This window comes from Dipodomys ordii, unplaced genomic scaffold, assembly GCF_000151885.1.
Source record: "Dipodomys ordii isolate 6190 unplaced genomic scaffold, Dord_2.0 Scaffold119, whole genome shotgun sequence".
In the NCBI taxonomy this organism is placed as follows: domain Eukaryota; kingdom Metazoa; phylum Chordata; class Mammalia; order Rodentia; family Heteromyidae; genus Dipodomys; species Dipodomys ordii.
In genome coordinates, this window is record NW_012267335.1 from 4727759 (window position 1) to 4739412 (window position 11654).

The 11654-nt window shown below is 51.1% G+C and overlaps 1 protein-coding gene across 3 annotated transcripts in view; it reads left to right on the plus strand.

Moving 5' to 3' along the window:
- Window positions 1-8200, plus strand: part of Tbc1d9 (TBC1 domain family, member 9 (with GRAM domain)) — a 54009-nt gene extending 45809 nt beyond the window's left edge. For all 3 annotated transcript variants that reach the window (XM_013029543.1, XM_013029542.1, XM_013029544.1), the window contains 6 exons: window positions 1565-1805; window positions 3590-3655; window positions 4401-4487; window positions 5878-5952; window positions 6051-6154; window positions 6992-8200. In XM_013029543.1, the coding sequence (XP_012884997.1) occupies window positions 1565-1805; window positions 3590-3655; window positions 4401-4487; window positions 5878-5952; window positions 6051-6154; window positions 6992-7714 (1296 nt within the window). In that variant the 3' untranslated portion in view covers window positions 7715-8200. The remainder of the gene's footprint in view (window positions 1-1564; window positions 1806-3589; window positions 3656-4400; window positions 4488-5877; window positions 5953-6050; window positions 6155-6991) is intronic.
- The last annotated feature ends 3454 nt before the right edge of the window (window positions 8201-11654 follow it).

Below are 11654 nucleotides of genomic sequence, written 5' to 3' on the forward strand. Positions count from 1 at the left end.
CAAGGATAGCACCCAGACCCTGTGCGCCAGCCCCAGGATCCACATAAAAAAGAGAAAAGGTCATGTTGCTAGTATAAGAATAGAGAAGACTAGAAATAAAGCAAGCTTGGTTAAGTTTCTGTAATGTCTGTTTTATAACCGAGTCCCTCTCGTTCTTGGTCTCTGCTAAGAAAGGACTTTGGTAACACAATTCCTGTATGTTTCTTTGTGCAAAAGAATATCTTGTAACTGTCATCCACCTTGTAGGTTAAAATGCTGACAATTGTCAGGGAAAACCATTTAAAAGATGCCTTTGGTACAAGCACCAATTCCATCACAATCTGCAGTTCCCTGTCAGAAATGAATGTGGCTCTTTGGAGCCCTGCAAAGATAGTAAGGGCAAACAGGAAGAAACATCAAGGTCAGGATTGAAGCCTGAAATCAGTGGCAGTGATGGCTGCAGCAAGGCTTTTGGCCTGTCGGCCACTAGAGGGCAGCACGACCATATTCCTGTTTCACTAGTGTCTGCTAAGTTCTCTCTCCTGGTAGGTGTGACAAAAGCATGTATTGAATTGGTAGATACAGTATGAGCCTTGCATCCTTCTGATGAGACCAACAGATGCAAGTCTCTGCTTTGTGGCTCGTTAGCTGTGTGCGAAGGGTCACATTGCTCACAGAGCGCAGTACAGCAGCCCAGCCTCCATTCTACACCGCTGGGACATCTCTGTTGTGTGGCAGCTTGATATCCATGTGTGTGTGTGTGTGTGTGTGTGTGAGAGAGAGAGAGAGAGAGAGAGAGAGAGAGAGAGAGAAAGTACCTACAGGTGTCCACACCTGCAAAGCCTATGAAGTTACCTGCTCCGTGTGAATTTGACTTCCACGCTGCATGCTCGCCAGGGCTCTGCCCACCTGCCACAGATACTGGAAACACCTGTGTGGGGGTGGTCGTCTATCTGGGCCTTTCTGCCTCTCCATCTGTCTCTGTAGGCTTCTGAGACGGGGTGTGCGCCTCTCTCAGTCACATGACTCCTGAGTAAAGAGGCTGCTGCTCTCCAGGGATGGGCTGGGGGTTGTCCGCTGACCTCAGCTCCCTGCGCTCCTCTGTGTAGTGATTTGTGAAGTAGGAAGATGCTGGTAATCACACCTGCAATCCCAGCAACTCAAGAAGCTGAGATCTGAGGATTGTGGTTCGAAGCCAGCCCAGGCAGGAAAGTTTGTGAGATTCTTACCTCCAATGAGCCACCAGAAAGATGGTGGCCTGGTGCCAGTGGCCCCGGCCTGTAATCTTAGCAACTCAGGAGGCTGAGATCTAAGAATCATGGTGCAGAGCCAGCCCCAGCAGGAAAGTCCATGAGACTCCTAGCTCCAATGAACCACCAAAAAGGTGAAGCTGCCGCTGTGGCTCAAGCGGTAGAGCTACTATCCTTGAGCATAAAAAGCTCAGGGACAAGGTGCAGGCCCTGAGTTCAAGCCCCAGGACCGGCACACACACGTCAAAGGAGCACACCCATGTAGGCTGTGTGCTGCGATCTGGGGGATGGGGCCATGGGGAGCTGGGGTAACCGTCCTGTGTGTGCGTTTGCAGGCAGAGCACCTCACCAGCTGCTACTGGGGCGGGAGCAGCCACGCACTGGACCGCCATGACCCCAGCCTGCCCTACTTGGAGCAGTACCGCATCGACGTGGAGCAGTTCAAGGCCATGTTCACCCTGCTCTTCCCCTGGGCCTGCGGCGCTCACTCGGACGTGCTGGCTTCCCGTCTGTTCCAGTTACTGGATGAGAACGGGGATTCCCTCATTAACTTCCGGGAGTTTGTCGCTGGCCTGAGTAAGAGCCCCGTTACGCGTCAGGGGTGGGGAGCGGTTGCCCCCAGATCCTTGGGGCTGCACCGGTGGCAAGGTTAGCTCACGCCATTTCTGTGGGGTCCCCCGTGCCTCATAGAGGGCTCCTGCCACGTTCTCACACGGTGGAAAGATAATCCGGCTCCATCAGACCCCTGTGAGGACGCCAGTCCCCCCGACATTATTCCCCCTCCCCGGGGAGGATGGCCACATGGAGCTGGTGGACACCTCCGACATTCATGCTGCAGCACCACGCCATCTGCTTATTTCATCTCTCTGTAAAACGGGCTGAAGGGAAAGCCGCCGGGTCGTGGCCACTTGCTCAGACGATTACTTTGAGCCAGTCACTAAGCCTCTGCTGTGGACTTGAATGAGAGGCGTAGTGAGTCTGTGTGGGAGCCAGGATGGCGAAGAATTCTGTCTGTCTGCCTGTCTCAAAAGTTGCTCTTTTTTTCTTACCCTTCTGAGATATTAAAGGGAGATTCCTTCTAGAACCCTGTCCAGAGATATAATGATTGGAAATTAACACAGAAGGCAGACAGAATAAGAGAAAGGAAGATGATAGAAACCCACTATGTTACAGGAGAATGTAGAAGGTTCTGGAAAAGCTCGTTCTGTAAGGATGAGCCACCACACACCCTGGCCTGGAGGAGGCGCTGGTTCTGTTCTGTTTGCCTTTGAAGAATCCAACATGGAAGGCAGCTCTGAGCCACCCAGCCATTTCTAAGCCATGGATTCTTTAAGAGCTGGAATAGTCTTACTACAGACCTTTTCTCCTCAGAAAGCACACATGCATGTAAACCCAGAATTTCACTTCTTGGACTTTCTAGAAGAGCTTTCAGTGGGAGAGAATGTCTCTGCTTAGAGCTGGTCCCTGTCCGAGAACACTGGCATAGATCAGAGACAAGGGCTGGCAGGAAGTTGGAAAATCCGGCAATATAGATGTGCCCCTCTTACCCCTTCCAATCTACCTTTGTGACTCTCTCTTCTTGTTCCAAGTTGGGTTCGTCTTTAATCAGGCAGTCTGAGAATATATACTTACAAAGGACTTTTAGATTTCAGGAATAAATATGGAATTTAAAGGGGGGGAAAATAACAGGATTCTTCTGACGCTCTGATCATGTAACGGAGGATAAGTTAGAATAGATTAAAATCAGTCAGGCACTGGTGGCTCACGGCGTAGTGCTAGCTTCTTGGGAAGCTGAGATCCGAGAGTCATGATTCAAAGCCACACCAGACAAGAAAGTCTGTGAGGCTCTCATCTCCCATTAACCACCAGGAAACCAGAAGTGGAGCCGTGGCTCAAAATGGTAGAGTGCTAACCATGAGCACAAAAGCTCGGGAACAGCACCCAGGCCCAGAGTAACCTGATGTGATTCCAAAAATGTGCTTTGATTTTAATTCTGAACTCTCATGTAGGCTAGGAGCCTAGCCACATGACCTTCCTCTTTAAGAACTCAGTATGTTAAGTGCCTGGCTCCGAGCTAAGCACTTGGTACGTATTAACACCGGTATTCCCCATGCCTCATGAGGTCCGGGTGCCCAGATCATGGCTAGAACCTCCCATTATCATTTCACCTTACAGTGGGGGAGCTGAGGTTCAGAGGCTAAGTCGTCATGGCATTGGGGAATCTCTGAGCGTAGCTGGCTGAGCCTCTCCACCACTGAGCTCTGCACCCCTAATACGGCCAGGCAGGGCAATGTCTTGGCAATTGGTAAAAAGCAAACTGCACTCGTGACACATCTGTCACATGTCCTATGTCCTCCTAGGCGCTGCGTGTCATGGGGACCTCACGGAGAAACTCAAACTCCTCTACAAAATGCACGTCCTGCCTGGTAAGCAAAGTGCGCGGCTGGGCACAGGTGCCGTAACCAGGGCGGGGCTTGAATTCTCTGCCTGGCTGGTAGGCAGATCCGGTCAGGGATTGTACTCTAAGGACACGCTGAGTGTGGATAGTTGTATGGCTGAGGGCCTGACTCCACGTGCCCCCAGATCACTCACCTGTCTACGGTAGGAGCTGCGTGGGGAGACAACAGCTCAGCACCTGGGGATGATTCGGTCACGTGTGGGCCACAGGAATTAGGAGAGGAAGGGCGGATGGAGTCCCTGTGTGAGTCCCCAGGGCGCTGATCTCCACGGGGAGGAGCCAGTGGGCAGCGAGGGGAGGGCTTGAGCTCAGGTTTAAGCAAGGCTGGGCTAGATCTAGCAAATACAACAGTGCTAAAGGTGAGGAGAGATCGGCACTCCAAGATGGCCAAACTGGAGACTTGGACGTTGTCCTTGCCGCATGTGGGCCCTAAAGCTGGCTTCCAAAGCATGATTCCAAAGGTTTCCAGAAACTCTGCACTGAAAGGAACAAGAAAAGAGACCCTTTGGTGTGGAGTTGTTCAAAAGGAGGATGGAGGGGAGAGAGGGAGCGGGGGAGAAGAGGAGGAGAGACCCCACTCGGCTCAGGCTGATATGCACCAGGGGACTCGGGCGTGGCCAGCACGCATTTCTGACTGTGTCTTCCTCTTCCGGTCACTTTCTCGCATAGTCCCGGTTTCATTGATATGGAAGTCTTGTTTCCTGCTTTCCCAGAGCCGTCCTTAGATCCGGATGAACCCGATTCTGCTTTTGAGGCCACGCAGTACTTCTTTGAAGACATCACCCCAGAATGCACTCACGGTAGGTGACGTCCCTGCTGAGCAGGCCAGGTCTCCCACGGAGCCAGCGCCTCCAATGTCCATTCCTCAAACAAGCACAGGAGTATGGCTGACCCTTCCAATTTTCTAGCTATTTTGGATACTGCCTTGGTTTCCTAAATCATTTTCCACATCACGAGGGGAGGAATTTCCTGGTGGCACACGGTAGGGGTTGTTCCCTGCTAACATGGCCCCGGCTGGTTTTCAGGACAGAAGGAAGGCTCCCTGTCTGGCACTCTGGCTTCCGCTGGGGTTGCCGATGGAACTCTGGATCGCACTCTTAGAGCTCACAAACTCCAGGGGAATCTGAGGACGTTGCTCCGCTGCCCTGTGCAGTCCCGCGTGTCCTGTAATAACTGGTGTGAAGAAGAAGAAAAGGGAGTTAGTTATAAGTGAGCTCTTTAAGGATCATATGTGGGGTGTATGTACATGGCTCACATCTGGAACCCCGCCACTCAGGAAGCAGAGATGAGGAGGTCCACCAGGAAAAATGCCAGCAACACCCCGTCTCGCCTGATAACGCTGCGGCAGTCATCCCAGGAAAGCCGGAAGCATGAGTAGGAAGGTTCTGATGCAGGTGGCCTGGGCAAAAGGATGTGAGGCGCCACCCGGAAGAGACATGAGGCCCTACTGGGAAGATGGCTAAAGCAAAAAGGGCCAAGGGGGCGTGGCTCAAGTTAAGACCCTTGCCTAGTTAGCCCAAGGCTCTGGGCACTTACCAATAGCAAGACAATTAGCAAGTCGGATTCTTGAAATGCTAAGTTATGAATCTTGAAGAACTTTATAGCATATAACATTACAGTGAACACATTCATTCTGTCAGCATAGATTTTAATACTCCTGAAAGGCCTCTTTTTGAGGGGCTGACAAAAATAATCCTCCTTCTTTGGACAATGCTGGAAGAGGGCCCGGAGGAGAGCACACTGGCCTGGTGAACACGCCATGCTCTACAACGGCTGAAGACTGCAAGGCTTTCTCCCTTTAATTTGTGTGGGTGTGTGTACACACACGTGCGCACTGGAACTTGAACTCGGGGCTTCACACTCTCACAGCAAGGCTGGCTCTCTTCCATTTAGGCCACACTCTACTTTCAGCGTCTGGCTGGTTAAAGATAAGATAGTAGAGATAAACTTTGACCAAAACCAAAATGATATCTACCTACCTATGTAGTTTATCTGACACTCAAATGTAACAGACTATCCTTGTCTGTGCGTGTATGTGTGCATGTGTGCAGTTTGTCTGAAAGTCAGATTTAACAGGGTATGCTTGTGTTTTGTTTGCTGAATCGGGTTGCCCTGCCTAGAGCTTCTTCTGATTTTCCCACCAATGCATGGAGTAACGTGTTCCCTTTTCCTCCTGACACCTTTTGCCAGTGGTTGGACTGGGTGGTCGCAGCAAGCCCAGTGTGGATGACGGCTTTGTTGCAGTGAGTCTGAAGCCAGACAAAGGTACCGCCAGCCATCCCCTCTGAGCCTCCCTCCCCGCCGGCTGAGCCCGTGTATGCTTCCGCCCTGCCGGCGCTCACCTCTTACCATTTGGCTTTTAGGGAAGAGAACAAACTCCCAAGAAAATCGTAATTATCTGAGACTCTGGACGCCAGAAATTAAATCGAAGTCGAAGAACGCTAAAGATTTACCCAAATTGAACCAGGTGAGTGTGCTTATCCCGTCCCATGGTCTCTATCGTGGAAGCTATTTTTTGCTGTCGTTCATAAATGGAGGATAAATATTCCTCAGAGTAACTCAGGGACTCTCCGTTCATCTGTTTGGATCTCTCTTTGTGCATCAAAAAGACATTATTTACTTTTAAGTAAAAATTTGTTAAAAATTCGATGTGTGCCCAGTTGTGAGAAAACTTGAGTCACAAAATACTCAGTTTTAAGTGTCTACGATTCTTATGCCACTCGCCAAAAGTGCCCTCAGGTGCTCAGATCGCTGTCCCTGGCGAGAAAGGCAGCTGCCGTGGGTTTTCCTTAAAAAGCTGAAGAGGAATGAGGGAGAGATTTTTTTTTAAGCCTACATAATTATAAGTAACTCCTGTAAAGAAATCACCTGATGGGAATGAAGGTCATCTGATGGGAATGAAGGTCATCTGAGAGGAATGAAGGGATTGCTTGCATCTGGGGGCAGAAGGGCTCCGTCACGGGAGAGAACATGGAAGGCCTGTGAAAGTGGGTAGATGGAGGAAATGAGGGTGGGATTTCCTTTTGAACACAGGGGGTGGGGGGAGGGAGGGGGAAATCAGACTAAAAGCAAAGAGGAAAGGAAGAGATTCAGGGTGAACGTGGTCATGAGATTTATTCTCCCGTTCTTCCTATTTTCACAAATGTTTCAAGTCTTCAAATAATTAAAGGGGGGGGGAAGGTTGGAAACCCCAACCAAGAGACTAGAGACATGGCCTCCACTCCTTCCATGGGGGCTTGTGGGGGGCGTGGGGTCGGTGTTCCAGGGGTGGCCCCTGCGCCGTCACGCTGGTGTCGCTTTGCAGGGCCAGTTCATCGAGCTGTGCAAGACCATGTACAACCTGTTCAGCGAGGACCCGCACGAGCAGGAGCTCTACCACGCCACAGCCGCCGTCACCAGCCTGCTGCTGGAGATCGGGGAGGTGGGCAAGCTCTTCATCGCCCCACCCGCCAAGGAGGCCGGGGGCCTGGGCAGCGGACCCCCCTACCCCCCGGCCATGCCCGGCCTGCTCTTCCCCAAGAAGGGGCCCGGCCAGCCCTTCGCGGTGGAGTCCACGGAGCCCCTGCCAACCACGCTGGCCCCGGACAGCGAGGAGCGCTCGCTGGGGGGGCAGATGGAGGACATCAAGCTGGAGGACTCCTCCCCCCGGGACAACGGCGCCTGCTCCTCCATGCTCATCTCCGACGACGACACCAAGGACGACAGCTCCATGTCCTCCTACTCGGTGCTCAGCGCCGGCTCGCACGAGGAGGACAAACTGCACTGCGAGGACATCGGGGAGGACACGGTGCTGGTCCGCAGCGGCCAGGCCGCCCCGGCTCTGGCCGGCAGCACCGGCCTGGACCAGGACTGGGCCATCACCTTTGAGCAGTTCCTGGCCTCCCTGCTGACCGAGCCGGCGCTGGTGAAGTACTTCGACAAGCCCGTGTGCATGATGGCCAAGGTCACCAGCGCAAAGAACATCCGGCTGATGGGCAAGCCGCTGCCCTCCGCCAGTGACTACGAAATCTCCTCCCTGTCGGGCTGAGCGTGCCCACCCGGGGAGAGGGGGCGCCCAGGGGGCTTTTTTATGTTCTTCTGTGCCGGGGTTTCTTTTTTCCTTTTAAATTAAATATTTATTAGTACTTGGCTTAAAGCCTAGTGTTTTCATATATGTAATACTCTGAAAACTGTTGAGATCAACATGGAAACACCTCAGTGCTGGGGGATGTGGGGGCAGCGTATTCCACGAACCACCCCCCCCCGCCCCAAGTCGACTGTCAGTGATATGTGTGTATTCTAGCTTATTCCTCTTCTGTTGAGCTGTATCCATGGATTCAAGACAGACGTGTTTAACTCTCACTGAAGCAGCAGTTGCCTGTGTATCTGGGCTTCTCAATTAAATCCGAGCTGTAAGCGAAATCAAATGTGTCAAGTAGAAGACTGTTCTTAGAAAGAAAAGGGCAGCGTCACTCAGGCAAATCCTCTACCAAACTTGCAAATATTAAAAAAAAAATTGAACCAGTTGCTTGTGGCTCACGCCTGTCATCCTAACGACTCAGGAGGCTGAGATCTGAGGGTCATGGTTCGAAGCCAGCCTGGGCTAAAAAGTCTGCGAGACTCCTATCTTCCCGTGAACTAGCAAAAAGCTTAGAGTTGTGGCTCAAATGGCAGAGCACCACCCTTGAGTAAAAAGCCAAGCAAGAGCTCAGTGCCTTGAGTTCAAAACCCCCAGTACCAGCAAACACACACATACACACACGCACACACACACGCGCGCACACACACACGCACACACACACACGCGCACACACACACCCTAAAAATTATTGTTGAAGATTTGAAATATATTTCCTCCAAGTCCTCCATTCAGAAATAATAATCCACACATGTACCTTTAAGGATGAGCAGGCCAACATTTGGGGTTCAAAGCTGTTAAAAAAGCGTCGGTGGTTTTAGCACGATGTGATATTGGCATAACGCTTATATGTGATCAATTTAGATTGATCAGTTTGAACATTAGGATTTTGCATTAGCAAATGGCTCGGGTGGTTTATATCAGCAGACCAGAATTCTCTGGAAGTGAAGGGGTCTTTGGTTAGAGATTCTCAGGGTGTTCGGGAAGAGGGTGGAGGGCTGGGGTCAGGCTTAGACTAAACATAGGGATGCTTCTGATAACTGGATTTTCAGCTTGTGAGTCCCTGCCAATACACAAAGGGTAAAACAGTCCCCTTTACTACTCCCCCCTCCACAGAGCCCAGAAACCACAGCAGGTACCACGTGAGACCATCTTCCCACCCACCCGCGCCAAGATCCTGTACGTGGAAAAGAAATCCTGCAGGATAACGTAGTAAAATGTTTTCAACAGAAAACTTGTCACTTTATGTAAAAGAATAGTTCCGTCTACTTCCCCCAAGGATGTGGAAATGAAAACTAGCACACCTGCACTTTGAACTTGGCTTTATTATTATTACTACTACTGTGGTTTTGTTTGGAGCAGACACTGGCCATTCTCTTCCTTCTTGTTGAAGTCACAATCAAGCGCTCATTTGTTTTGCTTGTTTGGAATGTTCCTTTGACCACATTCTTATCCATTGTGTTCTTACTTTGTTGCTGCTGTAATTTTTTATTTTGTCGAGGGGTTGATTTTTTTAAACTGTCAAACGAAGTAGAATTAACTTCAAGTAGGATAACTGTGAGCAAATAAAGTACTTCAGATACGGCTTTTGACCTTTGTCCTTGAGTTCCTCTAAGGCAATCACATTTCTACAATAATTTTGCTTGGGAGCTTTTATCACCATTGTGACTAAACTTCATAGGCGAATATGTTGAAATGCAAAGTAAAACATGCAGCATTGCAAGGAATGTGTTTGAAATAAGGAGAATTGTTATCAGTTACCAATGTAAGGAAACAAGAGGGTGAGAATTCATATTTAATCCTGGGAAGAGTCCGTTGGACATTTCCACTGGAGGCTGGCTTTGAACCATGGTCCTCAGATCTCAGCCTTCTGAGTAGCTAGGATTATAGGTATCTGTGGTAAGCAATGGGCTTATTGTGCCTTAGTTTCTTCACAGACCCAGCTGTGGGAACCCTCCCGTGAGGATACCATGATCCCCTGTGACCCAGCAGCCTGGGGGCTCCGTCCTCAGCCTCAGGTGACACGTACTTCCTGTCTCCAGTCAACACGCCGCTCAGGAGTGGCAGCACTCCCGGGAGCCTGGCTGCTGGGCGATGCCTGCCGGGAGAGGGACTCACAGCTCCAAGGACCTCGAGGTCCGCAGGCCTGATTGGGCAGGGAAGGGACGCACGCGGCCAGCCACAGGGAAGCAGGGAGTGTGGGTACCTCGGCGGCCAGACGCTCTGGCAGCCGGCGGAGGGCGGTTCCCCTGCTGGGAGGGATGCTAGGCTTCTCCTCTTTTTCCCGGCTTCCCATGTCCTACTGGGACCTCCGATCTCAGCAGAGCAACCTCGGGAGGGGAGAAGCCTGCACTGGGCGGGGACGCCTAAACTGAGTTAAGCACTCGGTTCCCTCCTGAACTTGACAGTGACACCCAAGGCCAGGGGGCAGCCACCGCCAATTCTCTGGTCCCCCTAACCTAGGGCCCCCCCCCCGAGATGGGGCACTCACCCATCCATCCAGTAAAAAGGCCTGGTCAGAGCAGGACCTTCCAATAGCAGCTAACAGGCTTGAAATGACTCCTTGGAGAGGGAGGGCGTTAGGATCCGGTGCGAGGAGATGCACAGAAGCCCGCACTGCACAATCGATAACAGCTGCGCACCCACAACGTGATTAAGTTGGAATTTGCTGAAGGTTCTGGCAACTTTATTAGAAGAAATTCAAGGGATGGGGAGAGAGAATTTCTAAGTCCCAAAGTCAGTGCTGCAGGACCTAATGTATGTAAAATATGAATAAAGTTTTGCTAAACTTCTCTTGACAAATACACCAGGTGGTCATTTGAGAGTTCTTGTTTCTGAAGAAGTCTTTGAAGTGCAATCAGTTTACTGTAAAGTCTGCAAGAGGGAATGAAGAATGCTGGTGAGTTCTTTGATATTAGTTAAGACCTTGTGCCTTGGTTCAACATATTCTTCGTTTTGTTTTGTTGTCATGGGGCCAGAACTCTGGCCTGGGCATTGTCCCTGAACTCTTCAGCTCAAGGCAAGCAGTCTACCACTTGAGCCACAGGACCAATTCCTGTTTTCTGGTGGTTCATTGAAGAGTCTCACAGGCTTTCCTGCCCAGGCTGGCTTTGAACCAAGATTCTCAAATCTCAGCCTCCTGAGTAGGTAGGATGACAGGCACGAGCCACCAGCGCCCGACTTCAATGTATTCTCAACAGTCTAACTGCATTTAAAAGGGGGAAGGTTAACAGCCAGAGAAAGGGGCACACAGTGGACCCTGGGTGGATCTTGAGGCCTAGAACTGGGTCTCCTGCTGTGGCTCTGTGCAGTTGCAGAGACAGCTGCTGTGCTGCACAGCAGAAGCGGCGTGCCAAGCCCAAAGCCATTCTCATGACCTCAGGATTCTCACATTCGGATTACCCGCCTCTCCTCCGTGTTCCAGGAAGGCCAGAGCTCCGCCAGAGCACTGCCAGGTAGGCAGACACCAGGCCCGCTGGCCTGGAGCGCATCCTCCGAGCCCCACCGGGAAGCCGACATCTTAACCAGACAGACTACGGTGTGGAGGCTTTTCTGACTGAACACCGTGGCTATGGATGTCACTGTAAAAAAAAAAAAAAAAAAACAGTCATGGTTGACGAGAAGCTACGTGGGACAGAGTTGAAAAGGTAAGATTGCTGGAGGAACCCAAGGACCGTGGAAAAGTCTCAATAATGCCCACCCCTTCCCAAACAATCCGCTGTTCACACGCCCACCAATAGGTGGTGCTGCCTCCCTCCCCCTCTCTGAGCTATCGGACCTCAAGTCATTGCGTTCTTGTTCATCTGGTGGATGAAAGTATTTTCATTCAAACTTCTCACATAGCAATGAA